This window comes from Trachemys scripta, chromosome 14 (genome assembly GCF_013100865.1).
Source record: "Trachemys scripta elegans isolate TJP31775 chromosome 14, CAS_Tse_1.0, whole genome shotgun sequence".
In the NCBI taxonomy this organism is placed as follows: domain Eukaryota; kingdom Metazoa; phylum Chordata; order Testudines; family Emydidae; genus Trachemys; species Trachemys scripta.
In genome coordinates, this window is record NC_048311.1 from 21424864 (window position 1) to 21444344 (window position 19481).

The 19481-nt window shown below is 44.6% G+C and overlaps 1 protein-coding gene across 1 annotated transcript in view; it reads right to left on the minus strand.

Annotated features, from left to right (window-relative positions):
* Positions 1-18630, minus strand: part of TMEM104 (transmembrane protein 104) — a 67933-nt gene extending 49303 nt beyond the window's left edge. Inside the window, exons 1-5 of the mRNA XM_034789963.1 lie at positions 17790-18630; positions 12943-13064; positions 7960-8041; positions 6823-6922; positions 6111-6191 (exon numbers count right to left, since the gene is read on the minus strand). Of these exons, the coding sequence (XP_034645854.1) occupies positions 6111-6191; positions 6823-6922; positions 7960-8041; positions 12943-13064; positions 17790-17834 (430 nt within the window). The 5' untranslated portion in view covers positions 17835-18630. The remainder of the gene's footprint in view (positions 1-6110; positions 6192-6822; positions 6923-7959; positions 8042-12942; positions 13065-17789) is intronic.
* Positions 18631-19481: the final 851 nt, after the last annotated feature.

Consider the following 19481-nt stretch of genomic DNA (forward strand, 5'->3'; position numbering starts at 1 on the left):
CCTTCCTAGACAGTCTCTTCCCATTCTGTACACGTGAAACTGATTTTTCTTTCCTAAGTGGAGCACTTTGCATTTGCCTTTGTTAAACTTCATCCTGTTTACTTCAGACCATTTCTCCAATTTGTCCAGATCATTTTGAATTATGACCCTGTCCTCCAAAGCAGTTGCAGTCCCTCCCAGTTTGGTATCATCCGCAAACTTAATAAGCGTACTTTCAATGCCAATATCTAAGTCGTTAATGAAGATATTGAACAGAGCCGGTCCCAAAACAGACCCCTGCGGAACCCCACTTGTTATGCCTTTCCGGCAGGATTGGGAACCATTAATAACTCTCTGAGTACGGTTATCCAGCTAGTTATGCACCCACCTTATAGGAGCCCTATCTAAATTGTATTTGCCTAGTGTATCGATAAGAATATCATGCGAGACCGTATCAAATGACTTACTAAAGTCTAGGTATACCACATCCACAACTTCTCCCTTATCCACAAGACTCGTTATCCTATCAAAGAAAGCTATCAGATTGGTTTGATACGATTTGTTCTTTACAAATCCATGCTGGCTATTCCCTAACACCTTACCACCTTCCAAGTGTTTGCAGATGATTTCCTTAATTACTTGCTCCATTATCTTCCCTGGCACAGAAGTTAAACTAACTGGTCTGTAGTTTCCTGGGTTGTTTTTGTTTCCCTTTTTATAGATGGGCACTATATTTGCACTTTTCCAGTCTTCTGGAATCTCTCCCGTCTCCCATGATTTTCCAAAGATAATAGCTAGAGGTTATTAATGGAGATATCCTATTTTAAGCTGAAATGCTTTGAGAGTTGCATCCCTGGGATGCAACAAAGCATCGAGGTAATTTAAAGAAGACTGAAGACACGGAATATTCTGAATACCTGATCATTGCACAGTGGTCCTTTAGCATTGCACTGACTTGAAGCTCTGCACCTACAAAGCTCCTGAACTCCTCAAGAACTTAGAATAATAGAATATCAGGGTTGGAAGGGACCTCAGGAGGTCATCTAGTCCAACCCCCTGCTCAAAGAAGGACCAATCCCCAGACCCCTAAATGGCCCCCTCAAGGATTGAACTTACACCCCTAGGTTTAGCAGGCCAATGCTCAAACCACTGAGCTATCCCTCCCCCTCTTAGCCATGAGAGATTAGTCACGCAGAGCTCCCAAGTTCTGCAGGGCTGAAGCTAAGCTTCTCTGGAAGGCTCCTGCAGAGTTTATAAACTTTGAGCTTAGTTTCAACCATGTGGAGTGTGAAAACTAATTCTGCAGCACTTTTGATGATGTTAAATCTGAGTTTTACAAAAGTTTCACACATTCTCCCCTGCCCACAAAGCCCTTCATCACAACCAGGTTTTACCTGTCCTGCATTCAGCCGGAAGGAGGAAGACGAAATAGAAACCCTCTGCAACAAAGCGAGTTTTATGCACACAAAAGATCTTAATGGGGCAACACACAAGAAACTCTGCTGTTATGAGCGGAGGATAAAGAGATGCCAAATTACAGTGCCCCAACTTTGAAGAAGTGGAGCCAAATGCCTCAGTCTAAACAATACAAAGTGAATCTCAACAGATTTTAGTTCAAAGGCAAGTGAGCCATGAGAAAGCATGAAACTGTTTCACTTTAACAAGAAAAAAAGAAAGCAACAAGCATTAGAAGAGACGAGCGTGAGGAGAACACGATGTTTTGACAAGTCTGTGCACAGGACTGGGCACGATGAACTCGAGTTCAAATCCCCGGGGATGCTAACTCCCCATGGCTTGGGCAAGTCGCTTTATTTCGCTGTTTCACGTACGCTATCTGTAAACGAGGCTGGCACCACTGACTACCTTGCAGGAGGGAGGATTAATGCTCATACAAGGCTTTGTAGTTTAGAAGCGCTACCATGTATTTAGGTAATTCCACTGCACTCATCTCTGTGGTATTCGGATGCTACATTCTGTACATTGTTTCTCTTTCTCCCTTTAAACCAAATATTCTAGGTTTTGTGGCTCACTTGATTAATGACCTCCTGTTTGGAAGGCACCTTCTCTGTCGAAAGAAATCAAAATATGGTCTATATTATTACAGCGCCAGCATCCCCTACTCAAGTTTAAAAATTTCCCCCTCATATCACTGGATCCTCCAAGATGGTACCTCTCAGGGGACAGCTAAAGGAGAAAGTCAGACTCTCTCAAGATATATATGGGGGAGCAGAAGGGAGGGTTCTGGAAGAAAGTGGGGGGATGTGTATCTTGATGATATGCCTGAGATACACTAGTGCTGAGATTATGTCCATATTACAGAGCCACAGAAGCGACCTCCAACCAGCTTTTCATTATAAACCCGATCTTGACCTTCTCTTCTAACTTCCTTAAAAAGCTGTTTCTCATACATGTTCTGTAGCCACGGGAGGTTAGTTTTTCTTTTGGCAAAGTTTGAAAAATGAGGTCCTTCTCTCAGAAAAGTCTCTCCCTCTCCTCCCCCCCTCCATATTTATAAAAGGGGAACTGCAGGTGCTCAGACCCTCAGAAAAAGAGTCAGGCCATTATTCTAGAAACTCCCAATTTGGGTGATTCCCCCCTCCCCCCGTTGTCCTCAAGGAGAACTAGTGCCTTGGGGTATTTTTAAGATGGTCACATAGGGACAATCACTGTGTAACTTTGAAAACCATCAGATTCCAGGAGCGGGGGAAGGGCAGTTAAAAAAATAGTTAACCCTTTAGACAGAGCTGCTATTCCAAGATGTCTCCGTTTTTAAAAATCAGTTTCCAGCCCTTTGTGTTGAAACGAGTCTTTAAAATGTAAAGAGAAGGTTAGGGCTCAAAGTCTGATTTTCCTAGTAATCCCCCCACTTCTTCCCCATTCCGTTTCCATCCAGTGCAACCGTCCTAGTGGAGGAAGTGCCAACTCCCGCTTCTGGTGACTGCCCATGCAGTAGCTTTTATGCAGACTTTGTACTTCGTTCAAGAAACTTATGGGAAAAAAGGGTTAAGAAGTTGGTGAACTTGAAACCCCAGATCCTCAAAAGTCTGACTTGCTGATCTCTGGGATGCAACCGTGCACCATCCTGGGTTCCTTTTGGTGCCCTGTGTTGTGCTCAGGCGGCTCAGCTCAAAGAAAATGCAGCGTTCCCAGCTTGACTTTCTAATCAGCGAAATTCAGGCAAGAGGTTCCCCCATCTTCCCTGACTGCAGGCGGACTTCAGTGTCAGTTCTGTTTATAAACTGCCACCGACCCTCCCTGATCGATACTTTCATTACTGGACACAAAATGGGAAGATCAATGACTTCCTGTAAGGACGGAGAATGATGAATGTGCACAGAATCTATTATGATGATAAATGACTCCCGGATCCCTGGCAGAGAGAGCTCAACATTGTGACCAGAGAGAGACATGCTTCAGAGCAGGCTCCTTTAAAAGGAAATTGGTGGGGGCCCTTTATTTTTCCTTGCAGCCCAAACGTAAGACAGCACCCTTCAGAAAACAGATGGAGAATCAGAGGTGGAAGATTTATCCCCGGCTTAACTCCGAGGTTTGCAGATTCACATCCTGTCAGATTGTTAAACCAGTCAAGGGAACTGAGCAGAGAATTCATTAGCAACAACGGGGTTTTTCCTTTTAACAGGCCAATGAGTCTCATTGGTAGGAATTTGTGACAACCCCCCACCCTCTCTCTAATGGCCATAGAGCCCCCCCGACACCTCATCTCTGCCTGTGCTACACAGCATCTGGATCCAAACATCAGAGACAGTTGCTAATGGTACAATCGCGGAGGCTAATGCTTTGAGCGAGTATTTTCAAACTCTAGCTTCTGACAGCTTAGATTTCTCGTTCCCTAACCAATAACCAACTGATCACTGCACAACCCCCTCATTCAGGGCCCTTTGATTTCTGTGGAGCTTTTCAAATGACTGGTGTGCTCTGACAGTCTACAGAGAGGCATGTTTAACTTGGCTCGTCTCTGATCTCTTAGGTTTGAGCTTTTCTAGCAAAAACAGTGGGGCACCTTTGAACAGGAGCTGAGCAATAGTACAGGATCAGGCTAGGACTTCTGACCAGGGAGGGAAAGCAGCAAATGAGTCACGGCTCCCCCCTGAACAGTTAACTAGGTCGATCTCCTGTCTTATCTGGAAGTCACAGTGTTTTCATGCTGTGTTCTGTGGCAGCACCACCTGACTTCCTGAAAGAGCTCTCATCCCATCATAGGGACCCTAAATATTTTTGGAAGGGGCCCTAGCATCTAACTCTGATAACGCAAACTAAAAATAAAACTTTAAGAAAGGGGATTAAATGTAAAGTATTAAGCACGTAATACGGCATTGCTAGGAAATTTACGTGTAGTTTTTCTTACTCGGGTTAGAAGAGAAGTACGTGTACACCCAGCACCCTCTACTGGGAGGCACTGCCTCTAACATCAGTGATTACAGCTTAAGATCAGCTGCAGCCTGCTAGAATGTAGCCTCCCTTATAAACCCCCCTTCTCCAGTACTAAGTACTGTAGTCACCATTATCTTCTCTCCAATACACTTGAAGAGGTTTTGCCAGCGATCTGAAATTTGCGCATGCACTGGCTGACCTGCTGCCCCCTTTCTGCAACATCCCCTTAATCTAGCAGGCTACACCTGCCGATATAGACAAGAATCCAAAACAATACTGCTAGGCAGCGCGTACACAGCACTCTTCCTCTCCAAAGTGCTTTACAAATATTAATCCCCAGACCACTCCTGTGAGGTAGGTAAATATTAGCCCTTGTTTTGCAGCTGGGGAAACAGCCACAAGCAAAGAGACTTGCCCTGAGGTGCAGCAAATCAGTGGCAGTGCTGGGATTAGACGCTCCAGGGCCAGGCTCAGCCCACACCGCTCGTCCGCCACCATTAGAGTGGGGGCACTTAGAGATCTAAGGTGGGAATTTCAAAAGTGAGCTACGAGCACAAGACCCGCTGAAAGGATTCCCATGCACTTTCAGTGGGACTTGTGCTCGCAAATGACTCTGGTGTTTTGAAAATGCTCCCCACCCCCGATCCTGATTCTCCGTTGAACTCAATGGAGTTACATTAACATAAAACCGGTGTAATGCAGTGGAAAAGGCAGCCCATTGTGTGCTAACAAAAATACTGGTGAACAAAGGAACATGCCATTCACAAGACATTTGGCTGCAAGAGATTAAAACTGTACACCGTGGCATCTGTCTGTTTTCGGGCTCCGAATGGTATTTCTTCACTAACACACTATGCTCTGAGTGTCATCTCTCTTATCGTCTATGGCTTGTATCTCTATAATGTGAGATTGCAATATAAAGCTATATTAGCTACCTTTGTATGGTTTTCTTATTTCATTCTAGTTATAGATGTGTCTTCTGTCCCACAATAAAAAACATTTAATACAAAGACAAGATGTCTGCATCCATCAGGTGTGCACAGGGACCCATTCGGACTGAAGCTCAGGATCAGAGAAGCCCTAGAGATCACTTACCCAGCCACAGTCAAGTGCTCTCAGAAATGCTCCTCACTGACCTCCTTCCTTCAGACTGAAGCTAACTGAGCGGGGAAATGTTTGGTGTGCTGCATTTTAAGTGTGTCACCAAAGCGAGAGCAGCGCACTTGCTGGCTCTGCTACTGTGGACCACGTTTGCAGAGGATACAGAGAGAGGAGGCGGGCACTCAATGCGTGAAGAGTCAGGGCCAGAGCAGTCATGCTGGGCAGAAGCAACCGTTACTCCTACAATCTTTATACTCTCCTGTGCTAAGGGAAATCTGCCCATTATGCTTCAGGACTTTTTTGGCTAAACCTATTTCAGCCTCTCTGCCCTCCCTTACCTAGATTCTGGTGTAGTTCCCTTGGCTGGGTTGGAAATGAGTCCATAACATCTCATTCTCTGCAATTGCAGTGGAGGACAGGCAGTAACAAAAATCCTACAAAAAGGGGTTTGGGGACGAGGGCCATGTTTGGCTGGAACTGTCAAGTCGTCAGAATCAGGTGGTTTGGAGGGACCTCAGAATTGACAGCAGCAGCTGCTTCCACCACCACGTTACAAGTGCCCAGGTTTAAGGAACAATGACGCCTACTACCCCATTCAGGAAGATCTTTGGGAACTCTTGAGAAAGTGAGGTAGTTACCTTTATTGAAGAACATAGAGGCCATCTGACCCATTTCCACCCTCTCGGTGATTTCAAAGATACTGGGTGAGCCACGTCTCTCTGCAAGTTGGAAAAAAGAAAGTTCCACTCACTCTTCTTGATGAGCCAAAGGAAAGACAGGCACCATCTGTGGACATCTCATCTATCCTGGTAACACCATCCAGGATACATACACCCCTGCCATACAGTCTCCACACAGTTTATAGGTTTCCAAAGCAAGACATTTATGCCTCGGTGACCAGATGGATTTATTCTAGGTAAAAGGGGAAAGAAAAAGCTGCTTCTGTTTGGAAGCAACAGAGTAAAACTAGTCCATCTTGAAAGTCATAATGGCATGAATTAGAAGAGAGCTCACGGAACGTGGAACTCATCTGTCACTAAGGGCTTGTCTATTCAAAATAACTGTTCTTGAACAACTCCATGAGTGGATACTCTTGAATGTCTTGTTCCTGTTTAGCTTAATCCATTTTCCTGGAGCAGTTCAGGAATGGTTATGGTGCTTTAAATTCACACCCTATTTTGATCCAAATTAACTTTCACCCTGAGGGCTAGTCTACACTTGAAAGGTGGAGGAGAAGAGTCTTACTCCACTTACAAGAGGGCAGTTGTAAAGGGTCTGGTTCCCACAGAAGTGGGAGAGGCCTTTCCTTCCCTATTAGCGAGCAAGTGGCAGCAAAAGCTGGATACTTACGAACTGACAGGATAGGCCGCGTCTCTGATCGTGCATAGCCATCTGGGAGGAGAACATCACTATCAGAGACCCCAGAGGAAGAATCTTCATCGTCGTCTTCCTAGAAGGTAGGAAAATGAGTTCAGCTCTGCTCTGTGATGTCTGCTACCTGATGCACAGCTTGTGGCAACAGTACAAGGAGGTTGAAACAACCCGATGAAATAGCCTCACTTCCATGTGCTTATAGCTAAAGAGAGGGGGACTGGAAGATACAGACCAGTGAGCACATGGGGAGATGGCAGGGAACCATATTTCCTGGTCTTGGAATGTGGGGAGGGCACTCTGGGGATGGAGGACAACACTGGCAGGGCATTATGAGGTTAATGACGAAGTGAGCTACTCTTTTTTTGGGCGGGACATATACACAAGAGCAGAAAGTCCATTCAGTGAAATCATAAAGGCACTAGCAAGCTTGATGCAAGGAGTTTGTAGATTTGGTATCCAGACTCACAGTGTGGGCACCAGATTACATTTTCTTAAAAACCCAAACCTGTGTGTTTCCCTCACTAGGCAGGGCCGGAAAACCCACTCCAAAACTTCACCCCACCTACTGACCGTGATTGAAGTCTGACCAAAAAATTATGCCTTGTACAGCGTCAAGAAGGCCACTAACCCCAGGAGCAGACAAACCCAGAGAAGGAGTAAATTCTACAGTCAGGACAGAGGCCAGAGAGAATGCCCAGCAGGAGTCCCTAGAATACAACCCCAGTGACTGACAACAAGAGCATTCCAGCTGGATCAACGGTGGCCTGCAGTGGCCGGATCTCACATAATTTATAGATCTTAATGCACCTTGAATGATGGATTGCTCTACCCAACTCCTCTAAAGAGCATCTCAGGCCAAGACCAGTAGTATGAAATTGGGAGACATATGGGCAGGGTTGGGGATTTTTAAAGCAGGAAAAGAAAATCCTGGGTTTTATGAGCAATACCACAGAGAACGACCGTATTTTATATGAAGACGTTAAGTACAGTGGAAATTTATTCCTTTATTAGACTTACTAATGAGGCGAGGCAGAGCCAGCACAGTAATCTGAGGAGAGCCTTTAGGGACTGAAGAATGATAGAGATTGGAAAATAAAAGGCCATGACACAAACCTTGTGCTTTTCCATTCTCTTCCAACGCAGCTGGGCGTTAGCAGCGGCCATGGCTTCCATCACAAATGTTGTAGTCATGTAACTAGAAGGGAAATTAAATTTAGCAATTACTAATAGCTAACAAGGACAGCAGAATAGATCACTGCAAATTACTTTGACTGGGCTTTCCGAGGGCGACAGGCTATCCATAGCTCTGGGTACGTGCTGCAGCCTCCAAGCTGTTGCCGAGTAAAGAATGAAGAAGTGCAGAGGAGATTTTCTAGGGTTTGGGGATTCTTACATTTCTTATGTGAAGTTAGTGTTGGAGAGATGCTGGACTGACAGCTCTGGGTAATGAAGCATCTTTTGTATGGAACAGAGAACAATGCAGACAGTGGCAAAGCAAGATTCTGCACTATCCCGCTAGTACATGGGACCATATGTAGAAGCAAGCGTCTCCGTGGCCCATTCAGTCCTGGGACTCTGATGAGAGTGCCCCACAGGTGTCAATTGGGATGCTGTTCTGCTAAGAGCTGGACTGAGACAGAGTTTAACAACTCTAATCTCCATTCCATACGGCTAAATGCAGTGCCTTGCATGGTGTCAAGTATCTGAGGGGTAGCCGTGTTAGTCTGAATCTGTAAAAAGCAACTTGCATCTGAAGAAGTGAGGTTCTTACCCACGAAAGCTTATGCTCCCAGTACTTCTGTTAGTCTCAAAGGTGCCACAGGACCCTCTGTTGCTTTTTACAGATTCAGACTAACATGGCTACCCCTCAGATACTTAACTCTAATCTCGTAACCTAGAAGTTCTCACGCAGTAGTGAAAACAATGGCACAGAGCCCTAAGCATCGAATTTTGGAATTTTTGGACTCCTTAGATCAGTGATCCCCAACCTTTTTTGTCTGGCGGGCGCCGGACGACGAGCCACCGAGGACCGTGACCGGCGGACGAGCATCCGCCGAAATGCCACCGAGAAGCGGCAACGTCCATAGGCGTAGCCGCCAAAATGCCACTGACAAGCAGCGGCATCCAATCAGCGGCATTTTGGCAGCGACGCCTCTGGATGACGCTGCTTCTCGGCGGCATTTTGGCGGATGCTCGTCCGCCAGACAGTATGCGGGCGCACATAGATGCCCCAGTGGGCGCCATGGCACCCGCAGGCACCGCATTGGGGACCACTGCCTTAGATACACAGGCAGGATTGAATCCTGACAGGGATGACCCAGTTCTTCACCTTTCCGACTCAGATAAATGAAGTATTGCGTAGTTCACTGTGTGAAGGGTCTCTAGAGTGAGACCTTCCAAACCAGAGTCCTGTCTGTTATGTGTAGCTAATAAAGATCCCCTAGCATGTTTTGTAAGAGTAGGAGTTTGTCCCAGCGCCCTTCACCAGCATTCTCCCCTTCCTCTTTTTGTACAGGGAGTTCTACCTCAGTTTGCTGCTGTCCTTCAACCCAGAGATGGTTGCATTTCAGTTGTGCTGTGTAGGCACACAGTATGATGCAATTTGGGATGCAAGGCACCACACAGATGTAAAATATTCATAAGAATACTTCCTTATTCCTGTTTTGCAAGAATAGAAACAGGCAAGAGTATGTTTTTTCTTTTGTAAACTAAAAACCTGGAGACAGTTGTGGTGGCTTCATGGTATATTATCACATCCAGGAGACGATTTCTTTTGCTGTTTCTAAGTATTTTTGTTTAAGCATCTAGGGCCTGGTAGACCCATTAGTCTCACCCAAAATGCTTGTGTAAAAACATCTTAAAACAGCAAAATAAAACCATAGTTAGGTGCAAATATCAATAAATAACAGGAGCCTTTTATTTCTAAGATTATGTCAGAGGTGATCAAACTTTGACCAACCAAAAATGCACTGGAAATTTGTCAGGAGCATGAAGCCTGCAACTAATTCGCATAAATGGAGCAGGCATCTGCCTATATCTCCAGTACGGGTATGGCCCACAGGTTACATGCTACCCCACTACAATGGGGGCAGGCTTCTTAGAGGAAGATGGAGCATCACATGGTAAAGTTTGTAATCCCGAGTCAGTTTCCCCCATCTGCAAAGTGGGAATAATACATACTTCCTTTCCTCACAGTACTGTTGTGAGGCTTAATCTTTTGGTGGCTGTAAAACACTGCAAGACCCTCAGAAGGAAGGTGTTACTGAAGGGCAATGGTTTATTATTGTTGCAGATTTCAGAGCAGCAAGCAAATCACAGGACATACACCTCCAATTTTGCCAGTGACTGTAGAAGAAGGAGTTAAATAATGAGGGGGAACTTTTTTTAACCCAATGCCAAGGAGATGGCTAGAATCACTCGCCCATCGAAGTCCCAGTTCACCATTACAATCTGCTTTGCCGCTTTCAGGAATGGATTGTCATTGTCTCAGCTAAATGACCATTTTAAGGTTTCTTTCCCCGTCTACCGCCCTTTTAAGTAAAACTAAAATCAATCTTATTTAAGGCTCAAAAACAGTTTCTTACCGCTTCACGGACTGAATTCATTTATCAAGTTCAAATGAGAAATTAGGTTTGCAAGGATAAAAGTATTGCAGCCCCTTCCTGGACTTCACATAATGATTGCCCATGTAGACTCTCACTGCACTGAAGGTTCTCTAGAGGTTATTAGGGAGTCAGAAGCGCAAATGCAGGAATGAAAGCAACAGGGGAAATAGGCTCACAAAGCACTTAGCACCAGTGGGCGACATTTCAAGGTTGGCACAAGAGCATCATGGATGAGCCAGCAAAATTTGCACCCCCTACTGGCACTAAGATATAAACGGAGGAAGAACCAAAGCAGATGGTAGGGAGCTCTGTACATGGGCTTCATGCTTTGGAAATAAGGTTTTTAAAAACAGATTGCATCTGAATCCAACAGTCACTTATACTTCCAGGATTTATGTCTGTCAATAATAATTAACCAGACTTTTATAGAGCCTTTCTTTCTCAGATTTATTGCAGTTTACAAATATTAAGCCTCAACACACCTGGGGGTTTACAAAGATCATTTTATTCACCACTGAAATGGAGTGAAACATGGACTCTGTTTAATAGCCAAACAGCACAGGGCAGGAAAAAGTTGTATCCAATCAAAACTGCAGAAAGAATTTAGATTGGCCAATGGAGTTCCCCGAAACAGAATTTGGCCAGGACACCAGGATTAACATCCCAATACTCTTACAAAAGTGAGAGGGGACCTTTCATGAGCACCAGTGATCCAGACAAGGCTTTACATCTCATCAGAAAGATGACACCACCAACTACTGGAGTCTCCAGGTTGAATGTGTAGATCACACAACTATAGCAACAGCCCTTAGCTCCACCTCCTGTGCTGCAACTGCTGCACCAGTGCAGTGGAAACCAAGCTGAAGTCTGGTCAGCTTCAAGTCAGCCTCAGGGTTTCCAAGATCCCAGACTGGTGAAGGGGAGGAATGAGGTAGTCTTAGTTTTACAGGAAGTTACTTCCTCCTGGTAGCAAATGGGAGATTCAGCAACTTGCAGATTGTGTAATCACTACCTAACTGCGCTCCTCTGCAACTCTACTCGGGCATCTGCTTAAATTGCTTGTGCCCAAGAGCCATGGGGTAGATGGGCTTGACGGACCCAGGTGATCTTTTGATTATTCTAATGTCTTCTCAGTGCAACATACCTAAAAGGTTATGATCCATACACAGAAGGGATTGACATATATGGAATTTCTAACCTGAGTCAATCCAGTCCAGATTCAGTTCTAAAGCCAGAGCATGCGGATTCTGCAGACTCAGAGCAAAATTTGAAAATTCCATTTGTCTGTGGTGAATAAGTAGCCTTCCCTGTTAAGCATGGGTGCCAAAGAAAGACTGACGTTAACCTTCCAAATGGAGGTCAGTGCAGAGTTGCCTCCCCGAATCTGCAGGCAGACAGAGCTCCAGTGCCCCTTGCTCAGAACCCTGCCAGGAGCCAAAGTGAAATTGACATGACAGGTCAGTTTCACGGCCACCATTCAAAATGCAGTCAGCAGAAGTGAAATTGTCAGGAATCACATCAACTTCGTGATGCTGCTGGTGATTGGGAAAGATTCACTAGCAAAGAGACAAGCGCTGGAGTATCCCTGGGGGAGGACGACAACCCCAAAAACAGAGGCTGGTGGAAGGGTAGAATAGTGAAGCTCATGCTTCAGGGTTTCAGCTGCCCATCTGCAGGGGTCTGGAGGGGATTTCCCTGCCCAATATATTCTGGAAGCCTCAGGGATGGCCATGGCTGGAGATGGGAGATTGGGTGTAGCGGGCCAGAGCTCTGATGTGACATGGAGCACTCTCTCTCTCGGGTACTTTGGCTGTCTGGTTCCTGCTCAAATGCTCAGTCTAACTGATCACCGTATGTGGGGCTGGGAAGGTATTTTCCCCCTGGTCAGATTGACAGTGAGCTTGGAGGTTTTTCACTTTCCTCTGCAGTGTGCGGGTGTGTGTCACTTGCCAGAATCATAGTTTTCCTGCTGGGGGGGGGGGGGGGGGAGGGGAGGCCTTGGGCACTAGCGCACCTCAGTCTCTCCTAGTCTCTGCCTGTAGCACATAATAAACTAGTCTCCCATGGGCTGTAATGATTTGGTCTAATTTGAGTTGCTGGGTGGCATTGGTGGCCAGTGATACACAGGAGGTCAGAATACATGACCTGGTGGTCCCTTCTGGCCTTAAACTCTACGAAGACCCTCTGCCATGCAGCAGCCAGAAGGCTCTAGAACGGGCAGTGGAGACAAAGTCCTCTCCCTTCCACCAGCTAGAGGAGATGTAGCTCCACGTTGCAGACATCCATTAGCCAGAAAGTTAATATTAAAACTACAGCCTCTAAACAGGATCCAGGTGCTGCACAATTGTGAAATCCCAGCAGCTGGGTGGCAGAGCAGCTGGGCTCCTCACCAGCATGCTGCTCCCAATTTCTTACATGTCACCCTTAGAATAAAACCAAGCCACACTCCTAGCATGCTGAAGACAGGCAAAGAGAGACACCAAAAACTTACCTCATGAAGCCCAGGAACATTATGAGAATGAGGCTGACGAGCCAGCCAGCGGTGGCAAAGGCCTTCGGCATGGTTAGGGCTCCCGTACCAACGATAAGGTTGAACATGTAAACCAGGCCGACCTGCAATCATCCAGATAATCCGCATTAGAGTCTGCAGCCGCCCTGGGGATCAGCTAAGATAACTTGCTGACATAGCAGGTTGTGTGTGGGGAAGGTGATCTGTGTGCATGTCTATCTAGGAAGGATAAGCACAAGGTAAAAGTAGATACAGGTGGAGGGGAATACTCAGAGCCAGAAAGGTCATGCAGTGGATTAGTGCACTAGCACAGCACTAGTCGGGGTTGATGCTCCCCCCAATTGGTTCTATTTGCAACTTATGGAATGTTAAAAAAAAAAAAAAAAAGAAAAAATCAATAGAATCTTGAATAGACATTTGACTACATCACAATCACCCCACATTACGACAATTTAGTATCACAATCTCCTCTGAGGAGAGCCCCAGGTCCATACAAGCAGGAGTTGCTATGGGTAAGGAATGGGATGCACGGATAGACTTGTATGGTAGAAGTCTGCACTCCTGCCTGCACTACGCCTAGTTGAGGCCAGAACGATCCAACCTGATTTTCATGAAGCATGAAATTCATTTAATTATATTTTTTTAATTAAAGGAAATAGGAATTTACTGGCTGGATAACCAAACAGCTAGGAAGAGAAGGCACCTTCCAGCCACCCTGGGCAGAGTCAGGCACTGAGACTGTGGGGTTACATACAAGTCTTATAGGCTCCAGGGATTAAATCTTTGCTGACTAGCACGAATGTAAGAGGCACCATCACCACACACAGGCTGCCATAGTGAAGTCAGTACTTAACCTGAAACCAAAAGTCTGGAGCTGAAATAGCCTGAAGCACTAGACACTTTCAACTTCCATTGTCCTACCACCATTCTTCGTAAAGTATGGCTGAGCCAGCAAAACCAGATCTGCTGACCAAAGGAGACTGGCCTCCAAGCATCATGTGACCTATACTATTGAACAATCCTTGTGGTTGGAAGCCCTCAGCTTGGTGCACATAATTCTCTCACTCAGCATCTTTGTGCTTGAAAGCCCAGAGAGAGAGGGGCCTTTGCAACAAAAGAGAATGGATTGTGTCATGACGTGGTCTACTCATGTTTCCTCAGAGTCAAGCACTTTCAAGATACAAAGTGCATCTGAGGCCTAATCTAAACACAAAGTTGCACTGGTTTAACTAAAGACGCAATTTTAAACTGATTTAGTTAAAACGGTGTAACGCTGTGTGTGGACACCCTTCAATTGATTTAACCTGGCTTATGTAGGTGTAGATATAGCCAGTTTTAAATCAATGTAAGGGTGTTCACACAGGGATTTGCACTGGCTTAATGTAGACAAGCCCTGACAGTTGAAAACTGGTCAAGGTGACTGCCAGATTGGAGGCTAGGAAATAATTTTCCTATATGCTACATGACCGAGGAGTTCTGCCTTCTTCCTCTGAGGCACTGAGCAGGGATCGTAGAAATGGTGGACAATTCCTCCACAACCCACTCCCTTCCACTGCATAAGGACTGGTCTATCCTATTTCCTGTTTCACTGTTTCTGTTCTAAACTGTTCCCACTTCAGTCACATGTAGTGCTTAGGGTCACCACAATGCAAGTGGTGGAAAAGAAACAGATCCCACCTGCTCTGCTAAAAGAGGAAGATGAAGACTGAGCAAAGGGAGGGGACTCTGCCCCTCCCATTCTTAATGCAAACATGGTATGGGACACACCCCGAGAGTCTACACGCTTCCTTGTAAGATCATATGAGAATTTTTGTGCAAATGAGGGAGAAATCCACATGTAGTGCTTGGGGTGGCCAGAGATCATAGGAACCAAGCTTGGAGACATCATACTAAACACAACGCAAAGCCTTTTTTGTTACGCTCAAAACGAGACACTACACCTTTTCACTGTTCAAGCATGAACATCAGCTGGTCCCCAAAGGACTAAAATGCAGCCTTCCCAGTTTGCAGAAAGGATCTTGTCACTCAGTTGGCAGGCTGTCATTTCCTGCATACATCCCCTTGCGTTCGGAGTGCCCAGGGGCCTGACTCCCTCTGCAATGAAGGACTCTTGGACAAAAACCCAGGTGATTTTTCTTGGTTTTGGTTGAACGGATGCCAAGACTGGCATCATGTTACTGTCCTCAGACTCTGGGGCAGTGAGAGCCCTGCATCCTCAGAGGAAATGAGATAGCTATAGTTCCCTAGAGCTCAGACTCCAGGAGATTTCTGCAACACTAACATTTTGAACTATGCATGTAGTCAGAAAAACAACTAAAAACAACATCCCAGGGTTCCATAATCCCCCTCAATGGCAAAAATCAAATTGGGTTGGCTTACTAGTCAAAAGATGATTTTGCCAATGTCAGTACTGAAAATTCACTTAAAATGAGGAAATCAAAACCCATTAAGAAAAGAGTAGATTTCCTTCTCAACATTGGTGAACCAATACTAAAGCTTTCAGGACCTAAATGTTTCTGCTCTTGGCAAGTCACAAAATACTGGACCTTGGAAGTGAGCATGAGATAGCAGTTTTCAGGTATCTAAAACGGTGTCATAAGGAGGAGGGAGAAAACTTGTTCACCTTTGCCTCTAAGGATAGAACAAGAAGCAATGGGCTTAAACTGCAGCAAGGGAGGTCTAGGTTGGACATTAGGAAAAAGTTCCTAACTGTCACGGTGGTTAAACACTGGAATAAATTGCCTAGGGAGGTTGTGGAATCTTCATCGCTGGAGATATTTAAGAGTAGGTTAGATAAATGTCTATCAGGGATGGTCTAGACAGTATTTGGTCCTGCCATGCGGGCAGGGGACTGGACTTGATGACCTCTCGAGGTCCCTTCCAGTCCTAGAATCTATGACAACTACTTTATTAGTGAGTTTTTTAAATGCTGACTACAAAAAAATGTCAATAGTTGCAAGACAAACATTTAAAAAGGTACTTCTGCACCAATTCCCTATGCTAGCAACGTCTGAGAAATTCATGCTATTAGTGCCATTTGTAGTTCAAGTTAAAAAAAAGTGACTTCATCTTCTCTCACATAATATTTTCTCCACCTGAGTCAACTGGAATCACTTGGACATGAAAATGCTTAAGACTACAAGACTATGCAAAAGCACAAGACAACAAAAATTATCAAAAAACTGTAATCAGACAGGAAATGCTTTAAAATCAGGTTTTTCTGATTACTGTGTTGCTGCCCTGCTCCCTTCACCTGCTTTTAGCTGCCAATTCTCTTATGATCATAATGCCCAATTCTACCCTCAGTTTTTGAGGGTTCCTAGACTCAAGATTAATGTTTTTAGCATTTGAAAGTTGAGATTCCTGGATCTCAGGTGGTGGAAAGCATTTGTTCTATCTTTAATGGGTCTTGAGATAACCACTAAGATCGCATCAGAAATGAAGCTCTGGGGAAGTAATATGGGGTAGTGACAATTTTATGAACCCCATTAGATAAAAAAACAGCATTTCTGGTGGTATACAGAACTAATTGCTAGCATTGTGGGTTCATGCAATATCTGATCTTAAAATGGTCACTAGTGCCTCAGACTAGCCAGGCATTTTTAATATGCAGGAGTTAATACAGCAAATCCCACACTTCAGAATAGTATTTTAGATTCCTGAGCTATACTCTGCCATTTATATCATCACCGTAATAAATCAAGAAATCCAAATTTAACTACTAATTTTGAGATTATGCATAAGAAAGAATAGACTCTAGCTTATGCTCACATAGCTGTATTGTCTTTGCAGGGCCCAGGCTGAAGAGAAGTCAGGTCTAGTGTTCTGAGAACAAGGCTGAGAGCCAGAAATACCTGAGATTCTAATCCCTGCTCTGGTAGTGACTGTCACTTTACTTCAATGCCTCAGTTTCCCCATCTGTAAAATGGATATTATACTTACCTACCTCATAAAGGATGCTGTGAGGACTGATCATTTGGGACATCCCATTGAAAAATCATGTCTGTCTGAATTTTTTTTTTTAAATTTATCATTGTTACAATTAATAAGTAAGATGACTAACAAACAGATCAGAGGAAAAAAGGTTTGCCCCCTTAAGCTTTCAGGTTTTTTTTTATATTTGACAATGCTTTGTAGATAGTGAATTTCAGCATCCCACACAGCTGCACCTATTTGTGCAAGTCTTTCACACAGGATCAGGGGAAAGGAAGAAAACTTTTTTAAAATGTGGATGTAAAACCATAAAAATGGGCAAGAGGGCAGGTGTAGTATCAAACTACCTGTAACTCATTTTTTCAATCAAGTAAGTATCAGGTTGATGGTGTCCCTTTAAGATTTGTAGAGTAACCGGCGATGTAAAACAATATGCAAATACTAAGCATTCTAACTGATTATTTAAAACTAGTTTGTATCAGTGAACAGATGCGTCTCAAAAGACATATGGACCAGAGACACGCAGAAAGGTGATGCCATTTTCACATTTCTGACCATAAATACAGGTGAAAAAAGGACCAAGCCAAACCTAATATATAAAGTCTGAAAGACAGGATGAAAGTTCTCTAAGCTAACTCACCAAACTCTAGATACTTTCAAACTCCCAAGTGGCCCTTGTTGTGGTAATTCAAACCAAGGTCCCTTGGGCAACAAGCTAAACATGTTCTACTGCCCTTATCCTAATATCTTCTAGCATTCCTTGCAACTTTGCCATTGATTACCTTGTTCACTGGGAATCAGGAAGATACAAGTAACAACATACCCTGAGAGTAAGCAGGTTGTGAAGATAAGACACTGAACAAACAGCAGTGGTGAATCCCAATGGTAATACTCACGTAAGGAGAGTACAGCTCCCCTGTGTCGGTAATGCCACCCGCCATGTTTGAGGCTAGAGGGGCCTGGAACGGAGAAGCAGGTATCTTCTGTCTCTGCTACGCCTGGCCTAAAGAGACAACATGTCCAAGACTGGTTATCATTATCAGCAGCAGCTCATGATGCCACTGAAAGACCGACGGACAACCCATTACTGTAAACAGAGGAAGATTTGAGCAGAATTGCAATTGGGACTCTGTCCTGCCCTGGGATATAAGCACACCTCCAGATGCCCCCTCCTCCAACACACTGTCCTGACACCTCCGTTCAAAATTCTTTACTGCTTTGACAAAGTGCACAAATGTTATCAGATAGCCCTACTCTTTTCCCCTGCACATCAGATACCTACCAGTTACCAACTTCAAGAAGACAGCAGTGCAAGACAGGAGCAGATCATTCCATAATTGTCCTGTTCTGCACACTCCCCCTGAAGCTCTGCTAGGGACAACTATTGGAGACAGGATACTAGGCTAGATGGACTCTGTTTGCCCTATTATGGCAGCTCTTATGGAATGTACCAACCTTACTGAAACTGCCACCAAACCTGGGATTTCCACTAACCCACTCAGTAGGAAAACAATGGTTCTATAAAGGATCATCTAATCATACTATCACCCAAATAATAATCAATACGCTTTAGAAATATACTGCCATCACATGAGTTATTCTGCAGATTGCTACACCCACAACCCCAATCTCTCGCCATATACTTTCCAAAAAACAGCCAGCCAACATTCTGAATGTGGAAACAGAATACATTGAATTATACATATCTAGGCCTCCAAAATAAAAGCATTTGGGGAACTTCACAACAGCTATAAAAGCATTTGAAAAAAAGCCCTCTGAAGAATTTAAAAGCCATTAAATAATTACAATTTTCCAATAAAATCACTATTCCAGTTACTTGAGAACTTAATCTAACTCACCTTACTATATAGGAGAAAAGGTTTGGGCCCTGTCTTAACAACCAACTGCACCACCTGGCAAAAATTATCAGTACAAACCTCCTCCTAGCCCAGGCACAGAAGAATATTCAACTTCTGGCACCACCTCAATCACAACAGTAAACATCCCCTCCTCCCCCCACAGCAGCAGAGTAGTAGAGAATGAAAAGCTAAAATCAGCTAACAAATATAACCCACTCCTAGATAATGATCCTGTTCTGGACAATGCAATATTAATCTCCAGTTCAATGGAGCAAACAAACCCACCCAAGATAGTGATGCTAAAAACACTATAGCAAAGCCTAAAACAGAACAAAACCAAGGGAGACTGCTACAGAGCCATGCTCAGAATTATCAGGCCAGCAGACATCTCATCATAGAAAAATGTACAAATTTAAGGCAGACTCTCCTCAAATGCCCAGTGACAATAAAATAGAGGTGGGAACAAGGAGAGACAAAGCAAAGAGAAAACCCATGTGACACAGACTGATTTGGAGACACCTTCTACTCCTTTGTCCAAAATACAACCCAGGAGGGGGGAAATGAAAGGGAAACATCCCACTGACAAATATCGGCACAGCAGACACACCCCATTTCACTAAGAGAGACCCCACCCCTTATATCCCACCCCAGTGACCACATGTGTTCCATCCCACCCCCAACCCTCCACACGAGACCTCCCACCCCAGAGCCCCCACAATACCCAACCTC